We start from the raw sequence: 21,450 nt of genomic DNA on the forward strand, positions 1-21,450 counted from the left end.
AGTCACTGAGGCAAACGCCACCGTTTGATTTATCTGTTTTAGAAACCAAGGATCACAGAAGCTGTATTCTGTACCCATTGCAGCTTTCAGTTCAGAATGGAGTTGGCATCTGCTGCTCTCTTGTGTGGCCTCCTCTCACACTTGCACGCTGTGTGTCCAGAGTTGGCCCTGCCTCCGCTCAGGGACGGCAGAACGAGGGGTGAGTGTGCCTGGCTCGGCACCGCCCTGAGTGGAGTGAGCTATGCGGATGCGTGGAGTGGGGGCTGGAGGGAGGAGAGTGGAGGACAGATCTGGAGCCGACTGTGCAACTGCTACAGCAGGTCTGACTAGTTTTAGGTGCCCAAAGGCAGCTTTGTTTCTCTAGTAACTCCGGGTAGCAGCAAACCTAAGTTCTTAGAACTAATTCATGTCTGTATTACTATCTTTTTGTCTCTATGCAAAAACCTGTAGCTTTGCAGTTACTGTTTAATTCTAAGTTGTTGTTTTTTTCTTTAAAAACCTTCATAGGCGGTTAACTGAAAAGAAGATGCTAAAGCAAGCATTGTTTGTGTTTTGAGGAGTTTTACATAGAATAGTGAAGGGGAAGGGATTCTGGCTTTTAAGGACATTTTATACACACACTCACATTCGTGTTTATAGTGGGCTGTGTGAACCTGTTGAACAAAAAAGTAAAAACTTCTACTTGAATATGCCCTGGTCACAACATTAAATAACTGAAATGTCACTTTTCTGCAGATCAACCTTTAGCCCTTTGCTCTCCTCTCCTCTGGCTCCTTATCGTTCCACACCACACTCCTGGGGCTTCGGGCAGGCCTGCTGGAGTACCCCACCCTGGTGTTCAGAAGTGTCACCCGAGTTAAACTCAGGGAATCTGAAAGTCCCAAGGTCATCTCTATACCAGAACAGGTTTGCATAAAATTCTAGCCACACTAACGAGATAACGAGGTGGCAACTGTTTTCAACTGATCTTCCCGGAGTGGTTATACCATTTTATAATAATACATGCTACAGATTTGCTTTTCAGATTTCTTGCCTTTCTTGTGAGGAGGGACCCTTCATGTATGTGTGTACTTCTGTGTCTTCCTTGCTGTCATATAGAGAACCGAGCTGGCAGAGGAATTTGAGCGCTGGCGTCTGCAGCTGAAGAAATTTTTGCACTGCCTCTCTGCTTGTCTTGAACCTGGTGCTGGTATTTTCTGAGCATTTTTTAAAACAAGATTTTTAAAAATATTTTTACCATCTCCAGAAATACGAAATAGATTTCACCTGGTAATGATTGTTAGTTATCTAACAGTAGTTGGTTTACAAATTCAAAATGTGGGTTCCTCAAGTAAGATAGGTGGGTAATTGGAATGTTAGGGGCGTGGCAAGTGGGATAGATTGGAGGCAGAGTCTCCTTAAAGATTGAAGATCCTTGAAGCATTAAAAGGTAGCTTCCTTCGAAAATAAATATTTATTACATTAAGTGTGATACTCTAATTATTTTTATTGTATTTGACTAAATGACTTTGTGTAAAGTTCTCTGGGTCATTAATTATCAATACATAGAAGTCCGCGGAAAGAAATACATTTGATCTCAAAATAGCCCCAAAGTAAATAAAAACAGATGGCTACCACATTTACAAAGTATCATTCAGTGCTCTGAAGTTTAGTTTGTATCCTCATTTCCTTTTTCTACTTTGTATTCGAGCACATGATGATATAAATTTTAAATTGTCTTTGTAAAACCTTATCACTAACCTGCCTAATTCTTAGAAGTAACTAAAATAAACATTCTAAATATGTATGTTGCTTACGTGGGACAAATATTTCCATAGTAGTAGAATAGTTATTTCCTCTCCTTTACATGTCTCATGAGTGTATGTCTCATATTGTAGAAATTCGATAGTTTTCTTTTAAGGAATCTAGATTTAGACCATATAATACAATGTTTAGTTTCACTCAGTAAGTAAATAAAGAAATAACATTTCTCTGGTTTTCTTCTTTAGGCTACATGAAGAAGTTAAAAGATGAAATATGTTCTGTGTTTGTGAGGAATATTTTATAGCATGTCTTATTTTAAGTGATTTTTCACAGTAATAAAGCATTCCAAATTTGAAAGCAAAGATGATTAAAAACTAATCATAACCTTTAAGAAACACTTCATAAAAACACTGCCTGATGTAGCATACTTAGTTTTTATTTGTTTGTTATATTCAGTGGCCAGTAGGTTTTGGCTAACAAAATCTAGAAAGGAACCCTTTTGTTTTAACGAATGTGCAATTTTATTTTCCACAGATTTGTTCTAACATATTACAGTTAACCTGTTTCAGTGTGACTATTTTACATATCCGGTGGCCCTCTTTAAAAACAAAAAAATAAACCTGTCACATACTTTTGGCAAAGCATTGAGTTTATCCCTTAAGCCTCTTTTCCCCCTTGACATTGTTTATTAAAGGTCTCTAGTGTGAGGGGAAAAACAAGGTATCTTTGGGGAAAAGATGCTACGGGAGGATTGAAACCAGAATCCCATCCACGCAATTATAAATACAGGAGAAAAAATATTTTCATTATGCATGGGAATGGGGGTGGGGTGAGGCTGGCTAGTCTTTATAGGCATATAATCTTAAGAGAAAGAATTTCAAATTTAAGAGTTCCTTTTCTTAATGTTAATGAGGCTTTAGATGAGGCTTTAGATTCAGGTAAAGATGTGTTCGTGACATCAAATTAATATGAAATAGCATCATAATTTAAATGGTTATATTATTTTTACAAATTCATATTTACCAAGTTTCAAATGGAAAGATTGGTGATAGTAGTTCATCTCTTATGAACGTCATTACTGAACATATAACATCGTAGAACCTGAATTGGTAATAATTTGAATAGAAAGAATTCTAGCAAGTAGTTATACAGTAACTTCCTTCATTATCTCGCTAAGGTTAACTGTATTGCATTTTATAATTAAATGACTCTTCCCATATCCTTTATGAAGTTTTCCCAAATAACTACTTGAAACTGTATCTGTTCAACATGGAATTTTCTGTTTTATTAAGAAGCAATAGGATTATTGAACGTTTTTCTATACTGGAAAATTCTTAGTGCTTACCTTGAGACTCAATTGTGTGGTTGGGAGTCCACTTTAGGACCCCCCAGGGGAAATTCTGGATTATTGGCTTCTCCAAGTCCACATCTTATGACTTGGGTTTGTATATTTGTTGTGTGTGTATTCTCACTTCAGAAATCCTCTGGGAATTTTAACCATGGTTTTTGAAATATATACGGGCAACAACCTTTTTTACATACAATATTTCCAGAATTTGAACCATAGCATAATATAATTTAGTTTGGTCTCGACAAGGCTCTTGCCTTGCTTAACAGTGTCCTGCAGAGACCGGAATTTGGAAACAATCTTGGAAATGTGTATACTCTGAAAGATCTGTAGGTAGAAATTGCAGTGAATAATCACTTAGGAGTGCCTTGTTGCTCTGCCGCGCCCCCTTGTGGCTGGATGTGGAGTGCTGTCTTTCGGAGCTTAAAAGGAGTTCCGTCTCCTACAGGGCATGCTTGTTTACATAGCGCATTAATAGTTTTCTTCTGTGTAAAATAATCTATCAAGTTACTATAACAGTCCTCGGTAAGAGTGTAAATAATTTATTGTGCTTATTTGATTTTTTTAATTTATAGAATTTTAAAACTATGTATTGGTGTGTTGTATTTTTAAAATTTTTTATTATGGAAAATTCCAAATATACTCAAAAGTAAAGGGAAGAAGACAGTGCACCCCCTTGCACTCATCACCCAGCGTCAACAGTTATCAACATTTTGTCAATCTTGTTTCATCTACACAGCCAAGTTCTTTCTCGAGTATTTTAAAGCAAATTCCTGGCATCATGTCATATTGAGTATGTTTTTTGTTAAACTTAAGTTCAGAGACCATATAATTCTGCCCAGTCTTTAAGTGTGCAGTGCTTTTAGCCAGAATCCTTAAGTAAAAGAAAAGAGTTGTTAGCATTTCCACTGTCTCTGGAAGAAGGTGAGTGGTGTCTCTAGCGTCATAGGAGTTTTGTTTAAAACCTAAAATTCCCAGCTGTTGGAGGACCCAATGAGACAGGATATTAGAAACATTTTATAGTACTTAACAGTTACATTCTAAAAGACCCATTTCTCCTCCCCCCAGATGTTTATTAACCAGGCCATAATTTATTCCAAAGAAATACTTACTTGAAACGTTATCTCCCAGAATTTGACTCTGTTTTGCCCACTAAATGCAATTTGTTGTCAATGTTAAATATTTTTTCTTTTTCCAAAAGAAAAGATTATATTTAACAAATCAGTAGTGTCAGAAACTGTCTTTAATATAATACACGTATGTAAAAATCCTGAGAGGGAAAGTTAGTTTCTTAAAATGTGGACTTGAAAAGACTCCCCCAAACGGTAAAAGTTTTTGTTTGTTTTTTTAAATTTACTTGGAGATTGACTTCCTGGCCGAATTTCGGTTTATGTCCAGGCTTCAAGATGCCATCGAGAAAGCAAAGAGGATTGTTACCGTCGGTCTCCTTCGGTGCCTGATGATTAATCAGCAGCCGGTGCAGTGCCCCGCTGCCCCGAGCCCCCAGTTCAGGCGGAGAGGCGGGAGGAGGCGCCGCCGCAAACAGGGGTGTCGGGTTACAGCTGCGGAATAGCGCCCGAGCGCGCCTAACTGGCTTCGTCTAGTGACTGGCTTCATAATGACATTGCTGATTTGTCAGGGAAGGCTTTGTCTTACTTACCAATTACCATGGATGTTACTGCAGGGACCTCATCCTGGATGAGCTTTAGTTTTTTGTTTTTTTGTTTTAAAAAAGCCTCCCCTATCCGGGCAGCTTTAGGGGTGCTTTTACTAAGATCCCTTGTCTTCTGGGAGTCCTTGTCTGTAAATAAGCGGAGTGGCTTTCCTCCTCAATGGAATTTTGTCCCTGTTTCTGCCATTCCCCTAAGCCTGAGGCAGTCACATTGGGGTCTGAAGGCAGCCCTTGGGAGTGCCGGTTCCCCCGACCCCCCTTCTCCTGGAGACTCACCAGATCGTTACCCAGGAGCTTGGGGGGTGGGGGAGAGCCATCTACTACTCCTGCACCCACAGCACATACATCCCCTGGATAGCAAACCCTTGGAGGACCCCTGTTTCTCTTAGCCTCCTCTCTGATTCTGCCAGCATCACCCCCACGACTCAGAGGTGGCCTTGTTCTCCTGGTGATTTGGTGTTCCTTGGGGAAAGGAGGGTGTTAAAAGCGTAGACATTATCAGATTTCTGAGTCCTGTGTGTTGTTTAAGGTGTCATATTTTAACAGTGTAGAAAGTTGTCTAAGCAAACGTGGCTTCCTCTCCACCGAAGTAGGATAGGACCTTTCCTTCCTGCTTGGGAGTTGCTGTGTGACAGGGTGAACTTAAGTTTAACAAAAAACATACTCAATATGACCATTTCTTAGAGTTCTACCCACGGCTGGTGGGAGGTGTCCTTTGTTAGAAAAGATTCTCCATTTGGACCACCTCAAAAGCAGGATCTAAAACACATCTGAAGGGGAGTGTATGGGGTGAAGAGAGGAGAGACGAGAATATTCTGTTTCAGAAGTTATGTCAGAACCGTTTCTGGCCAGCCTCTCTCTTTTGGTCTGGGAAGTCTGTCACACACACAATAATTTTGCCAGAGGCACTCCTTCCTCCTACCACTACCCTCAAAAGAAACTGCAAGAATGTGTGTGTTTCTCCGTAAAGGGCTCTGGGTTTTGGTGGCACAGGATGTCAGAGTGAGGAAATAGCTTCTGCTAGTAGCCTCTCTGAAGACACTCATCACACATCTTCTCTTAGTGTCTTTTTTCTTCAAACAAGGTCAATTCTTGAGGACAAATCATTGTTCTGAATGGTTGGCATTGCTGTAAATGCCTCATTTTCATTGTTAGTAGTGTCAGTGTTGGCACGTCTGGACTCTTCAGCAATCAGTGGTCACACCCATGGTTACATGGGACAGTTGAAGAGATTAGGGATGTGGCTTCGGAAAGCTCCCCTTTGAATTAGGAGTCTTTTTCTGGACAGCTATTAACTAGTGTTTTAAAACGTTTTTTATCAAAGCATAACACACAGATCCTACGTGTACAGGCCAGTGACTTATCCCAAAGCAAACCCCAGTGTCTTCATGACCCAGGTGAAGAAGTACAATGTGACCAGCTCCCCAGAAGCCTCATGCCCCCCCTAGTAGCTACCCTTCCCCAAATGCAGACACCACGGCTTAGTCCTGCTTTGTTAAAGGATTTTTAAAACATGTCACTTATTCATGGAGCCTGCTATACTCCTGAGAAGGGAAAACACTGGATTTCTAGTTGTTATATACTATTCCAAAAGGAAGTTGGAACAAGCTCTTGAAAATGTGCACAGGTAGGAACCAGTAGGGCCTTGAGGAGTTTCGAAGTCATGACTTCCAGGATCCCCTGTCACCCAGCTTCTGCGTTGCCTGGCGTCCCTCCATCTGGGTGGTGCTGAGCTGGAAGCCATTTACCCGCTCTCCCCGTTGCACGGGCCTCTCCTCTTTGCTGCCTTTTTAATCCTGTCAGTCCCACCTTCCCCAATCATGTCCTCTTTTCAGAAACTGGAAGCAAACTATCGATTTTGACCCTCTTTTAAAGTTCTTTTGTAGCATTAATTCCATGGATACTGAGTAGGATGAGATGGAGGGTTTTCCTTCCATCTGGAGCATTGGCTGTTGTTTGGGATGGATTGAGTTAAAGCGTAATACAATATTTGCATCTTTTTTGGACTGGCACAGAGTCAGAAAGCCAGAAAGGCAGCCCTGGCGATGGGCAGAAGAGGGCTTCCCATCCAGGCTTCTCACAAGCCCCCGCAGTAATGCTGCCCACAGGGCCGCCACAGCCCCCAGGGGCCTGTCAGGCAGTGGCCACCAGGCCCTGGGCCTCTAGGAAGCACTAGCAGCCACCAGGGCTACGGTGAGCCTGCAGGTTAGAGCAGCGGGTTTCGTTGTTGTTAGTGGGAATGACAGAAGTGGTAGTTTGCACAAGTAGATTTAGTATTTTTTTTTTTAATCTTTATTGGGGAATATTGGGGAACAGTGTGTCTTTCCAGGACCCATCAGCTCCAGGCCAAGTCGTTTTCAATCTAGTTGTGGAGGTCGCAGCTCACTGGCCCATGTGGGAATCTAACCAGCGGCTTTGGTGTTATGAGCACTGTGCTCTAACCACTGAGCAAACCGGCCTCCCTCAATTTAATATTCTTAATTTAAAAACCATAACATTTATTTTGACAGTTCAAATAACATTAAAGAGAGGGGTTTTTAAAATTGTTTTAAAGGCAGAGCTTAAATACGTAGTTGAAAAACATTGAATTAAAGAGAACTTTTTTGATCACTTGGTGTTTTTTTTTTTAATGTATTTTTTTCCTTAATGCCTTAAAAATATAAAAGCTGTGAAATGTTACCTTTTTAACACACAGGTACTATTTCCGTTCCTCTTTGGACCTTGGGCGTAAGGCCTCACTGCCATTCATTCACTCCTTAAGATCACAGCAAGAAATATCTGGGCCCCACTGAGCCTGTGGGATCTGGGGTCAGTCTGAGAAGCTGAGCTTTACCAATAAAATTAAGCTGAAGATATTTTAATTCTGCATAGTCTTTCTTTTAATGTCAGTTGTCAGTTGCCATCACAGAAACGCTGTTCGTTCTCTTTTCCCTTAACTTACTTAGACACAAATAGAGAAGACCTTCAAACTCAAGTTTAATCGAATAAAGATATTCTCAGGCTTAAACATGAAATAGCCAGATGGGGAAAAGAGGAAGTTGTGGTTCTCCAAGTGAGGTCCCTAGACCAGCATCACCTGGAAACTTGGAAATGCAGATTCTTGGGCCCAAACCAGACCAGCTGAATGAAACCCTTGGGGTTGTCGGGGGGAGGGCAGTAGTCTATGTTAACCTGCTCTCCAGGTGAGTCTGATGCTCACCCAAATTCAAGAACTAAAGAGTGAGCGAGGCATTCACAGGAGAATTTTCTGAGCAGAGCTCCCATGTCCACCCTCTATGCTGTTGGTCCCAGGGCCTTGTCTTAGCCAGGTCCGCCCTGTACAGCTGTCACCTCTCCCTTTTCTCATACCCTCCCTCTCATGCACAGTTCACACTCAGGTCCAAAGACATGCATCTCTGTCTTTGTTTACAGTTCTTCTCTGGCTGCCCCTCACTGTCTTTTCTCCTTCTTTCCATTTACCATTCACTTATTCAGCGACTGTTTAGGGAGTATGCCCTGTGTGTCAGGAACTGTCCTGTCCCAAGGATATAGAGGTGAACAAAATAGATGGGCTGTGCCCTCATGGGGCTTATTGGCTGGGGTGGGAAATATTAAGAGACGATCCAACCTTAACTATAACCTCAAATCCTATCTCCTGAAGTCTCTCCTGATCACCCCGTAATAATCTCTCAGACTCCTTACTGTGAGAGGCACTCAGAATCTAGAATTGCAAACCCCCAAATAAGTGATACCGTTTCCTATTCCTCTGGTCCTTTCTCCCCTGAGGAATCTCCTAGTGACATTTGTCACTTTTGATCATCTGCCCTAAGGGATTATAGCTTTTGAGGGCAGCCAGGCCCTTCCTAATGAAAGCTGCATAATTGAAAGCCAGGTTTGGTATATAGAGTTTTATTCAGTATTAAACTTCATGGAAAACTCCAGAAGAGAAGTTTTCATTCATATTGCTACCCGTGAGTTTTATTCTTTATTTTCAAAACTTTGCTGTAGTTAATAGTTGCAAAAAAATTATGTTAAGACAATCAGACTGCTAGGAGTTTGGTTCTAAGAAGTTTACTGGGGAAGGGAGGGTGTCTTGCCTCTAAGTTTATGTTAAGAGCCAGTGACAGTTGAATGGAAGAGTGCCTGTGACTAGTTTTAGGTCCCTTTGAGTGGGCAGAAAAGGGAGGGAGCACCCACTTCCCTCCTCCACTTGGGGGCCTCTAACCAGCCCTGAAGCCACAGGGTCTCTTTTGGGTCTTTGACTGAAAGATTGGGTAGAAAACATGGACCTTGGACTTGGATCTTCACAAGCTGAGGGAGGAGACAAAGTGGGATGTCAAGCCTGGGGGTGGCCTAGAAACCAGGCTTGTCGTTCCACAGCCGTGGGGCCGTTAAGGCAAGAACACCAGAGCACCCCCTTCCCTGTGTTACCTGGAAGCCCTTAATGAGCTCCAGCTTCTGCTTCATCTTCTAGCTGCCATCTAGTGAGTGAGGCCTTTTAAAAGGTCACGTGCCTCTCCACTAGCTTGCTTAAAGAGCTATTGTTATTTTCGTTGGAGTGCCTGAGGAAAGGCTTCTGAGGAGCCGTCCACCCTGCCTCTGGCCGGCCTGAGCTGCAGGCCCAGAGGCACCATTTGGCTTCTTGCCCTCAGGTTCTTGAGAGGCTTGTCTTTTCTTGTTTGAATGGTGCCCTGCTCCAGGAGGTGGTCATTAATACAGCTCTGAGAGGGGGTTCTTCTCATGACCCTCCCACTTCTAGGAGTTGGAGGCCTCTTCTGAAAACAGTCAATGGGAAGACTTGATTCTAAACTGTGTTATGCCAACTTTGAGAACGCTGTAACTTTTTTTAATTTTAAAATTTTTTTAATTTTTTAAGTAAAAGTGTGAGTGAGATTTAATTATGTTGCATTTTATTCCTTTCTATAAAAATTTAGATAGAAGTAGGACTACCAATCAGGATTGTGTGCATTTTGCAATCTTACTAGGTGTGTGGAGCCAGTTTTGCCTCATAAAATGAAATAGAGAAATGAAGGCAAACCTGCTTGGAGAGAGACATACTCTGTCATGGGTCCTTATTTACACATTTGAAAAGCATCCAAGATTTGATTGGTCTGTCTATTCCTGCTCACTGATTTTGCTTACATGAGCCTTCCTCCTTCCCCATCCAGACAGTATTACGAATGTCTTATCGGATTTTTCCTAAATCATTAGGGTTATCACATAGCTATGACCAGCTAGATCATTCTAATTGGAAATTAGGTACTTCTCACATTGAAATCTTTCTGAAAGCATTTCCACAGATATCCTTCTGCTAAATGTATATAGTACTACATACTTTTAAAATATTTGAGTTCTCTAGCTTCCATGAATATTTCTAGAGAAATGTGAGTTATTGAGAAAGTCCTGTTGTTTATTCTGGTAACAAGTCTTTAAAAGACAGTTCTAGATCAATGACTAAAAGAAAAAGAAAAGTGTACACTGTCTTACCTAAGTGTTACTTCAAAGTAGTGATGAGTTTACTAATTTGTTTTTAGTTGTGTATTTGGTTTACATTTTAGGGCAGTGCTTCTAAAACTTTCTGTGATGAAGGACCATCTAGTTTGGTGTTTTTTTTTCCTCCTGCATAGACTAATACTTCAGTAAAACACAATAAAAATAGTTACTAGAGAATGAAATAAAAGTACAAAGATGTAAAAATAGAAGCCTCACTTTTTATTAGATTTGTAGACATACAGTTACTCTGTAAACTTGCTATAAAAGTTTATAAATAATGTAATACCTACTTATCTCATCATGGACAGTAACAGTTCACAGACTGGCACCCTCTACAAACCACACTTTGAGAATCACTGTTGTAGAGTGTATGTGTTATGTTACTGGTCCAAAGCCTAGGTGCCTGATGCTTTGAAAGGCCAAAACTCAGAACGTCAGAGTTTGGCATAAGGAAAGGTTTATTGATTGAGAAGGTGCCAAACGAGAAGATGGGAGACCTAGTGGTATCTCAAATCCACCTTAAGAAAGTACAAAGTGCAGCTTCTTTTATGTGGGGGTAGGGGAAATGGAAGGGGCATGAGGTGATTGAGGACCGCAGACATCTGGGCCCCAACAGGGGTTCGAGGAAGATGGTGCTTAGTCTGTTGACCCTAATTGATGTGAGTCTGGTCTGGAGGTTCCTGCAAATCTTTGATAAACAACACATACTTCCCTTATCTCCTCAGGAGAGGCACTTTCTGGTAAGGGGCTGTTTTTGTAACACTCAAGCCACAAGCAGAATTCCTCTAATGATTAGCATGTCTATATGCAAGACTAGGCAGAAGCTGTTAGCCTGAAGGCCATGGGAACAAAGCAGGCTTGAACAAGATGGAGTCAGAGAGGCCAAGTATTTCATTCTGTTACATGTATGCATTTGTGTCCTCTGTGACACACATTTAAATGTATTGAGTCCGATCACATTACAACATGTAACATAGATCATCCAACAGCTTTTGTATGAGAGTTAAATGCACTTAATGAGTTCTTTGGCAAAAGTGGAATTTTTCTGGAAGTGAGTTTCTAAATGCTTAAATTGTAAGCAAATACAAATAGTATAATTGTGAATACAGTTATCTGTTTCAAAACACAGTTGTCCGGTAATGCTGCTAAATGCATAAAGTAGAAAGTATTTTGTAATGTAAAATGAAATCACTTCCTCTCTGATTCACACTCAAGTTTAAATGGGCACAGATTCTTTAGATAGGAAATGTTCTCTGCAAAGTATATATACAAATGAGACTTTTAGCACTAAACAGTAGGAAACGTTTCTGTCATGTGAGGTATTAGATAAGCCAGTTGTTGCTATCACACCTTCCTTGCCTCAGGGAACGGTTAATTATGGGACTGGTCTTTAGTCCTAGTGATTGACAGCCATTTTCTTAATGTTTACAAAATGAGGGCAAGTGTTTCATACAAGGAACTCCACATTTTTATGAGCATTAACAAATTCTCAAGCTGATTCTGACGTTGATGGGTTGCAGCTGTCTTCGTCTTTCTCTCCCAGACACCGAGGCACAGGAAGGTAGTCACCCCAAGTGGGACTTGCGTGCCAGGCTCTGTGACCACCTGAATGTCTGTCTGCCGTGAGAGGCAACGTGGCCTTTATAACAAAGCGTCAGAAGGAAGTTCTATGAAATTTTATTATGGCTAGCTTTAGGATGAGATGAGACTCATAATTCAAAATGATAATGAGGTGTAGGAGAAGTTATCCGTCCCCTTAAAGACCAAGCTTTATTCCTCCGCGGGACTCCCCACTGCCTGGCAGAGTGCCCAAGACAGCAAAGGCACAGAATGAGTTCATAAGGGATTGAATTAAGTGCCATCAGAATCAGCTGAAGCAATTCAGTAAAAGGCAAGTCACTTTTAGAAGGAAAACTAACTACAAAGTGCTTGTACATGAAGATACCAGAGAGTGAGTGGCATTGAGGAGAGGATTACCACGTGTCCTGGTGTTGTAGAGAGCAGGCAGGCACAGGCTTGGCTGAATTAGAGCCATGTCCTCTGGTCTGGACGACATAAGGACAACAGTTAGAAGTTTAGGTGTACAGTTAGAAGATTAGTTGTACAAGGTAAAGGCCAATGGACTTGCAATTATTCTGTTTAGATGGTGGAAGTTATGAGAGGAAGGACCATTCTCCAGCAGGTGCAGCCAGCTGAGGGTGTTTTCATAAGGCCCGAGCTCGGGACAGACAGTCTAGGCTGTGAGTGTCAGGCAAGGTGGGGCAGGAGTTAGAGTTCAGCCCATTCCCAGATGCTCAAGGCCTGAGATATGAGCTTGTTGTTTCTTTGAAATACATATGTATCTCTGGAGTCACAGTATTTTGTTATGAAATGTCCCAAGTACCGAAACAGCAATGCTTATAATCAGAGCAAATTACTTTCAAATTAGCCCAGTTGCATTCAGACATAACTGTATGTGATGAAATTGAGCCGTGGAAAAACTTGGGCTGGGAAATCCACATTCCTCCACTTGATTCTAGACTGAAAAGTAGTGGCAGCTCATTCACTGTGGTCATTTAATGCAGGCCAAGTGCTTCACCGCGTGTCACCCAACAGGCAAAAAGGCTTTGTGTGTAATGAGGAAGGAAAAAAGGCATTTGAAAGCACACACAGTTCTAGAATTGTACATGTTCCCTCCCCTTCTCCAACTTGGGTCTTTTGAGGGTTCAGGATGTGTTCAAGCTGTAATCTATGACACCTTTATCTGCCTGGGTCATAACATTGTGTTTTCTTGGGCTTTAAAAATAAATCTGGGAGAGGGAAATTGAACCTGCATGGTGATGTGAGGCAAGAGCAGGAGCTGAGAAAGTCAAAATCACGGTTTCCATGGTAACGTTTAACTTGTCTGGGTCATACACATTTCTCAAGAAATCCATTCACCAGACTACCTAGTGAGAAAAATTGCTCCACGGGCTTACAAAGGTAGATCTCCCAATTCGCTCATTCTAAAGGGTCTTCCCCCAATTAATTCGTCGGTCCTAACTAAGCCCGGGCAAGGAACTAACAGCCGTCTACGGTCTGACTTCAGAACCAGCATCTTTTCCACCGGAGCAATGAGTTTTCCTGTTATTAATTCCATTGTCTTCCTTTCTCCTTTGCAGATATATGTTGGGTAAAGGAGGAAAACGGAAGTTTGATGAGCATGAAGATGGGCTGGAAGGCAAAGTCCTGTCTCCCTCTGACGGTCCATCCAAGGTGTCTTACACCTTACAGCGCCAGACTATCTTCAACATTTCCCTTATGAAACTCTACAACCACAGGCCCCTCACAGAGCCCAGCTTGCAAAAGACCGTCTTAATCAACAACATGTTGCGGCGGATCCAGGAGGAGCTCAAACAGGAAGGCAGCCTGAGGCCGGTGTTCACCCCGTCGGCCCAGCCCAGCGACTCGCTGAGCGACAGCTACCGAGAGGCCCCGCCCGCCTTCAGCCACCCTGCGTCCCCGCCCACTCACCCCTGCGACCTGGGAAGCACTACTCCCCTGGAGGCCTGCCTCACCCCGGCCTCGCTGCTCGAGGACGACGATGACACTTTTTGCACTTCCCCCGCCGTGCAGCCTGCGGCGCCTACCAAACTCTCGCCTCCAGCTCTCCCGCCGGAAAAGGACAGCTTCTCCTCCGCCTTGGACGAGATCGAGGAGCTCTGTCCCACATCTACCTCCACAGAGGCCGCCGTGGCAGCGACTGACAGCTCGAAAGGGGGCGCCAGCGAGTCCAGCGTTCCGAAACCCGAAGGGCTCCAAGAGGGCCGCCCCGACGACCCGAAACTGATGGACTCTCTGCCTGGGAATTTTGAAATCACCACGTCCACGGGGTTTCTCACGGACCTGACCCTAGACGACATCCTGTTCGCCGACATTGACACGTCGATGTATGATTTTGACCCCTGCACATCCGCGTCGGGGACAGCCTCAAAAATGGCCCCCGTGTCCGCGGACGACCTCCTCAAGACTCTCGCTCCTTACAGCAGCCAGCCCGTCGCCCCGAGTCAGCCTTTCAAAATGGACCTCACAGAGCTGGACCACATCATGGAGGTGCTCGTCGGGTCCTAAGACCGAGGGGGGCCCGGTGGCTGTGCCCACCCAGAGCCTGCGAGTGTCCCTGCGCCCTGACAGCTCTCCGCACTGTGCATGCACCCTTGCTTGCCTTTTTCAGAGAAAAAGAACATTTTACAAAAGGATCACACTAGTTTTTGCTTTGAGCAGAGTTGGAGTGCCTTCATCCAAGTATGACCACTTTTCATACACTTTTTTGAGTGGTTCCTCAGAGACCTACAACCCTGGACTAGGAAAGAATACATCGGAACACAATGTTGCTATATCGAATGGCAAAAATAAACAGTTCAAGTGAAGCACAAGAGATAAATACGTTGGGAAAGCTGTAAATTGCATGTGCATATTTGTCTATTTTTTCTATAAGTTTTATTGCAAGAGGTAAAAAAAAGAAAATATATATATATATATTATTTAGATAATCTCAGTACCTTTTCTGGCATTTTTGCCCTGTATAAGTTGACTTGGCAATTCAGCCTTTTTAGAGGCATTAACTACTCCTCTTAAGTGTTGCATTTACATGGCTGTTTAGAAACTGCTGCCCAAATTTATTTTATATTTTTGTACAGATTCTGCAGTTTATGATATTGTTTTTCTAAAAACAAATGCTGTTTATACATATGAGATAGCTATTTTGATAGGATTTGCTCACATAGTTCCTGCAAACTTCAGATGTACAAGTTGCACTTGTACTTTTATAGCGTTGTAATGTTTTATATGTGTTTGGTGCAAAGAGAAAATTGAATCAAATCAATCTACAGTTGATGTCCCCAAATGCAGGCAGACACACACACACACACACACACACACACACACACACACAGCGCTTTAAGAAAGAGCCAGGTGATATCACACCCAGATTTCACAAGCACCGACCCCTGGCATGAACACCCGCCAGCACTGTGACTTCCAAAGCCAGAGCCACGTCTGCTCATCAAACTTACATTAAGCAGTTGGCGGGAGGTGGCTGTGGAACTCGGGATTAAGTGATGGTTCTCTTTAGCTCCCTCTCTTGAGGGGAAAGCTACCGAATATTCACTGTATTTATGCCAAGTTTGCGCTTTTAATTGTTTTTATTTTTTTAAACGAAAATCTAGATCTTTCCTTTTTGGCAAAATTTTTATGATGACCTGAAATTTTACATGCGAACAAAATTTTATGAAAAGCAATCAACCTCTTCATGGAACTAAACCCTACTGCAATGCTTAGGACTCATACAGAAAAAAAAAATCTCCCCCAGAAGGCATCCATCATGTTGCTCAGTTGTCTTTTCCAGCTTCCATTCCCAAGAGCTTTACCTTCTCTCTGTTGCTAAGTGCTGAAAATGGCATCTTTCCTGATCACCACAGTGAGCTCGGCTCACCTCGGCCCAGCCTGGGATGCACTCTTGTAACGTCCGTGGCTCTTGAACCTGGAGTTGGTCCCATTATGTCACGGCTTCCAATCTGGTTGCTTTCTTGAATCAACTGCTTTAACTACAAGGCTGTTTTACCCAAATACGCAGACAGGACACTCTATGCATGTTTCTCCTCCTTCCCCTTGCCACTACCCCCCTACCACCAACCCTCCCCCCCGGACACTTGAGAAGTAGCTTTTTATTCCTAGTGGTGTACATTTAATTTTAAAATGTTTGCAATGTATCATGCTTGTTGCGGGAATTGTTTATGGCCTTTTCTTTTCAGTTTTTTCTTTCTTCCAATGGTACTTTAGCTGGTTACAACCTATATTGTTGAAATGCAGATGGCTTCTTTAGGAATAACTTTTATATTTATTTAAGAATTTTTAAATTATGGGATTTGTGTTTTTGTTATTGTCTTTGTTGTTAGTCATTTGTCAATATTCAGTCACCAATTCTGCTCACTTCTTGCCATGGATAAAATTGAGTCTTTCTGGCCAATTAAAAAAAGACAGCTTTATAAAATGGCACTTTAAACAAGCCACAGATCGTTTTATTTTTATAATGCACATGGCAAAACAAATACATTTGTGATGAAGGAACTGCTCATCTAATCAAAAGATTCCTGTATGATATGATTAAATCTTTCTACATCCTAATTTACTTTCTTCCCCCACTTGAATGTGTTTTTAAAGGCTAATTATCAACTCAGGAGAGCAGTGAGAAAAGATCAAATTGTACTTGTTCTCCTACAAGCAACCTCCACCAGGGACACCTCTTACTGCTGCAGATGTGTCATTTCCTTAGGTAGGACCAGGGACCATATAGTTAAGGTGAGGGTTGTCATAGATGCTTCTGGTGTCACTGTGCCTGCCCATTTTAAGAGCTTCCTTTTTCTGTGGAGAACAAGTCTGCCCAGACGCCATGCTTTTAACTGGAGGACCTGGGAAACTTCCCACGTGCTGCACACTTATACGCATGTATACATACACAATAGTGTTGATTATTCTGAACAATAACAGGGTAAGGCGGTTGATTTGCCATTGTTAAAAACTGATTTACAGTAACTTAGAACAACTGTACTTTGGTTGGATTAGCAAATCGTGTGTTTAAACAAATCCCATATGTTGGGCAACAGTTCACATAAGCACAGCGAAGTGTTGCCCAAACGTGGTTCTCTGACTCTCTCATATTTATAAGGCTGGGCTTCAAAATCAAAACAAATCTCCCCCCCGCCCACCAGCAGCAGGCAAATGCTTGTTAACTCTGGACACCCTGGCCATAAATTCTTGATATTCAAGGTCTACTGAGGAAGACATGGGAAATGAAGGGCCCATTTTAAAAAGAACAAAACCATCAAGTGTTCAAGTTATCTTGTGTCTTATTTTTACAAGGTGATGTCCCCACAGGGAAGAATCAGAGCCTGGGTGTGATCTCCACGTCCTAGTTTGAGTGGGGGACGTGCTTCCCGATGCCACCTGGCTGCAATACGTTCCCCTTCGTAAAGGACATGGTGTGGCATTCAGAGGCGGGCAGGCAGTTTGAGGTGCCTTTATGAAAAAGACATGCTGGATGGGGCTGGGAGAGGACAATTATTGACAGTGACGTGCAATGAAGTGACAAGATGAGAGCAGAATAATAAGAGCTTTGAATTTGAAGTGATTTTTTTTTCATAAGTTATTTATTCCTTTTTTCTGTGTAAATATATTTATTTTACTGTGGAGCTCTAACAACATCTGGATCGTAACATGTGCAGAATGTATGGTAGGAATGTATTCTCTTGTAGGAATGTCAATCTGTATTAAAAGGGGGTCCACGCCAGACCCCTGGGTCTTATTGTATGCACAGTCCACATTCATTTTTACTCTATTCTCTAATATGGGTCTATTTGAAATATGCAAAAGGTATAGATGAGGAATGTTTTAATACCTCCAAATTTTTAAGAAAATCGAGCATCAAAGGGTTGATATTTTTAAATGTTTTTTAGTAGCACTTTCTCTTTATGACAGAAGGGGCAACCATACCGACACCCTCGTTCACACCAAAGGGTGAGACCTAGCCAGAGCCTCCTTACACCTTGAGTGTCTTTATCAACCGAGCTTTTTATTGCCATAGCCCCTTGGAGTCCCAACTGCCCTGAGGTCGATCAAGGAAAATTTCTTAAACAAATAAGCTCCAAAGAGCCAAAGTATCAACTTACGGATTGTTTTTACAGCTTAAATTTATTAACCACCTTTGTGGTAAACAAAGAATTATGAATACCGCAGGGCAGCCTTCTTAAATGAAAAATATAAAAAAAACAACAATCGTCTACTTTGTGCAGCAATTGTTATTCTCTGTATGAATTGTCTTAATTTCAAAACCTTGCTGTTACAAATTGGGCCTTTATACATTTTCTGAAAACACTGAAAAGAGCATATTTAACCTGTTCTGGCTGTAAATGGTTAACGTTCTGTCATTGCTGACGACAGCAAGGTGTGTGCATCCTGCTGGTGTACAATTGTTTTCAGTGCTTCTAAGAATGAGGCTAAATGGTTCTTGAAAATCAGCCAGGATCAAATGCTATTGCAGACAAAGCCAGTACAAATTTTGGATGTCTTTTGGGGATAACAAGTTTGTAAGAGAAGTGCAGTCCATACAAGGAAACAAGCAAGAGTTTGGAAAAGATGTACATAGTTTGGTGCATGGTTTTTTTGAGGAGGGCTTTTGTCACAAAAAGGAGGTGTAACCTTTCCCCTACAGACCTGAGAGCTGTGCCTTTTCTATGCAATATTACAGACGTTACATCGGAACCCAGATGGCTGTATTCACATGTAGGTTTGGGCTGTAATCTAAACAATTGGACAGATTAAATGTACATGGAAATGAGCAGTCTTACTTTTGTAGTTTTATATTATACAATAAACAGTTAAAAGATGAGAGGCGTGTCTGTCGTTTCCTTCTGGCCGGAGCATAACCAGCTCAGGTCCCACTTTGCTCGTGTAGAGGAACAGTCCCCCCGCCGCCTCTGCTGGAGTCGGTGCTGTTGACCTTCTCTCACCGCCTTGGTCTCTGGAGCACCTTTCTCTCCTGGTTCTCCCCCTGGCTCTTGGGCCCTTCTCCACCTCCACATTCTCACGTCCCTCCCCCAACTCTCTCAAAACATTGTTTTTCTTCAGGGTTTGGTCAGTGACCAGGTTTTTGCTGAGCCTCTACTCCTACTGCTTGCTTTCCTGAGGAAATGTAATCCACTCAGTTTCTGAAAACTTGTTTCAAGGTCCTGCCTCTCCTGAACTCTGGACTTAAGTATCTACCAAGCTTTGTCTCAATCAGCCTCGTGTCCTCATGGGGCCGATCCTTCCCCTTTCAGCCTCTCTTTGGCCTCATCACCCTTCTCCCAGGCCTGATTGCTACAACGGGACCCCCGGTGCAAGCTACTCTTCCCAAATGTCTGACGCTCCCACCATCTCCTTTCCATCCCTACCACAGCTTCCCCTGCTTCAGAGTTCTTCCCTCCTTGCCTCTGGTTATTGCACCTGCTTCCTAACTACCACAGGTGTTCAACTTCCTTGGTGCTAGAATTGACATCCCAAAGCACCAGTGGTTCACACATTTGTGGCACATCCTCCAGCAGTCCCCTGGTTTGTGCAGGCTGGCCCTCCTCCACCATCTTCCAGAAGTTAATGGAGGAGATCCAGTGGAACCTCCTTAGCAGCTGGGATCCAGCCACACCTGGTCCAGGCAATTCTGTGCCCCTGAACCAGCTGGGGAAGGAATGGCCTGGATATGAAGGTTCCGTTCAATCAGCAATGGAATATGGGGGGGTGTTACGGGATGACTTGTGTCCTCCAAAAAAGTTATGTTGAACTTCTAACCTCTAGCACCTCAGAATGTGACCTTACTGTGGAAACAGGGTGTTTATAGAGATAATAAAACTTAAATGAGGTTATTAGGGTAGTCTCTAATCCAGTATGACTAGTGTCCTTTTAAAACTGGCCGATTTCAACAGAGAAGCAGAGGGAGAGCACCATGTGAAGACGAGGGCAGAGGCCGGGGGAATGTCTACAAGCCCAGGAACACCAAAGATGGCCAGCCAACCACCAGACGCGAGGGGAGAGGCCTGGAACATTCTTCTCACAGCCCTCAGAGAAACCAGCCCTGTTGACACCTCGATCTCTGACTTCTAGCCTCCGGAACAATAAACTGCTGTTGTTTAAGCCACTTGGTTTGTTATGGCAGCTCTAGCAAACTAATACGGGGAGAAGAACAGGCTGAGTCTTCCCAGACATCCCGTTAGAGATACTCCTTAGGCCGCTAGAAATAAGTCTGTTGCTCAGTAGAGTGGTTTGTCTCTGGAATATGAGCATCTGCTATTAATCAGAGATAAAACTTTGGCGACTCGTTCCGTCTCTCTGTGCTTGTGAGGACAAGATAAAGTCATAGCTCCTAAATCTCTTTGAAAATGTTGACAGTACAATAAAAAAGCACATTATGGATGTTGTCTATCCTCTCATGCCTACAGCAACGGTGCCTAGCACATAGTAGGTGCTCAAAACATTTGTTGAATTAACAGAAGAAAAAACTGTCTAGGACCTGAGAGATGCCCAGAGCTCAGTCTTCCTTTTCTGGGTCCCAGGCCCCCTCCACCCCATCCTGACCCCGTGAATGTCCCGTTCCCAGCACGCTCCCTGGATCATGCTCCCACTTCTGCTTGTAGAAATTCTGCCCATTATTCCAAGGCCAAGTTCAAGAGCCCGTCCATGAAGCCGTCTCCACATCCCTGGGTCAGAACCAACTGCTTCTTTTCTAGAGGGCTCTTTGCCTCTGCAAACACACTTAACAAGTCCTGCCATGTCTTAGGTTAGCTGCACACCAATTGTCTCCTCAGCTACCCTCTGCTGTTCTGAAGAGAAGCGACCCTGTGATGTGCATTTTTGCCAGAGCTCAGCCAACTATGGCCATTGGCTCAAATCCTGTCCGCTGCCTGTTTTTGTAAGTACACTTTTATTGGAACACGGCCACGTTCATTGATTTGTGTATTGTCTATGGCTGCTGTCCTACCACAATGGCACAGAGAAAATATAGCTCTCCAAATCTAAAGTACTTCCTCTTGAGCCCTTAACAGATAATGTTTGCCAAACCCTGATCTTTGCAAACCACACAATGCTTAGGATGGGATCTGGCCATAGCTGGGCCAGGCCACACTCCCTGTGCTCAGGGATTTACATAGACTGGGAAGAACACCCCAAGAAAATGAATAGAGTCCAGGTGCAGGGTTGGGGTCCCAAGGGCATAGAGTGTTAGAGCCAGAAAGAGCAGAGCAGTCAGAAAAGTCACATAAGAGGAGACCTCTTCAGAGAGCTTAAGACCTGGGAGGAGGCTTAGACATGGATCTTCTTGTCAAAAGGCCCATTTTACAGATGTGAAAGCAGAGACACAGAGAGGAGAAGTGATTATTGTCTAAGGCATGAGCAGTTTATAGCATAGAGGTTCAAGTTTGGTTCTGCAACCAGACTGCCTGAGTTTGAATCCTGGTTCCATCATTTATAGCCTGTGTCCTTGGGCAAGTTTCTGAACTTGTCCGTGCCTGGACTTTCTCATCTATAAAATGGGGTTAATATTGAGCTGATCTTAGGCAATGGTGGGGAGTGAATTAGTTCATACACATAAAGCACTTAGAACATTAAAAAAAGGAAAAGAAGAAGAAGAAGCCGGCAAGGAGAAGGAGAAAAAGGAGAAGGAGAAGAAGAA

The 21,450-nt window shown here is 42.9% G+C and overlaps 1 protein-coding gene across 2 annotated transcripts in view; it reads left to right on the plus strand.

Annotated features, from left to right (window-relative positions):
• Positions 1-18,639, plus strand: part of SERTAD2 (SERTA domain containing 2) — a 103,384-nt gene extending 84,745 nt beyond the window's left edge. For both annotated transcript variants that reach the window (XM_033124975.1, XM_033124974.1), the window contains exon 2: positions 13,376-18,639. In XM_033124975.1, coding sequence (XP_032980866.1) covers positions 13,380-14,324 — 945 coding nt within the window. In that variant the 5' untranslated portion in view covers positions 13,376-13,379 and the 3' untranslated portion in view covers positions 14,325-18,639. The remainder of the gene's footprint in view (positions 1-13,375) is intronic.
• Positions 18,640-21,450: the final 2,811 nt, after the last annotated feature.

The sequence above is a fragment of the Rhinolophus ferrumequinum genome, chromosome 13 (assembly GCF_004115265.2).
Source record: "Rhinolophus ferrumequinum isolate MPI-CBG mRhiFer1 chromosome 13, mRhiFer1_v1.p, whole genome shotgun sequence".
Taxonomy (NCBI): domain Eukaryota; kingdom Metazoa; phylum Chordata; class Mammalia; order Chiroptera; family Rhinolophidae; genus Rhinolophus; species Rhinolophus ferrumequinum.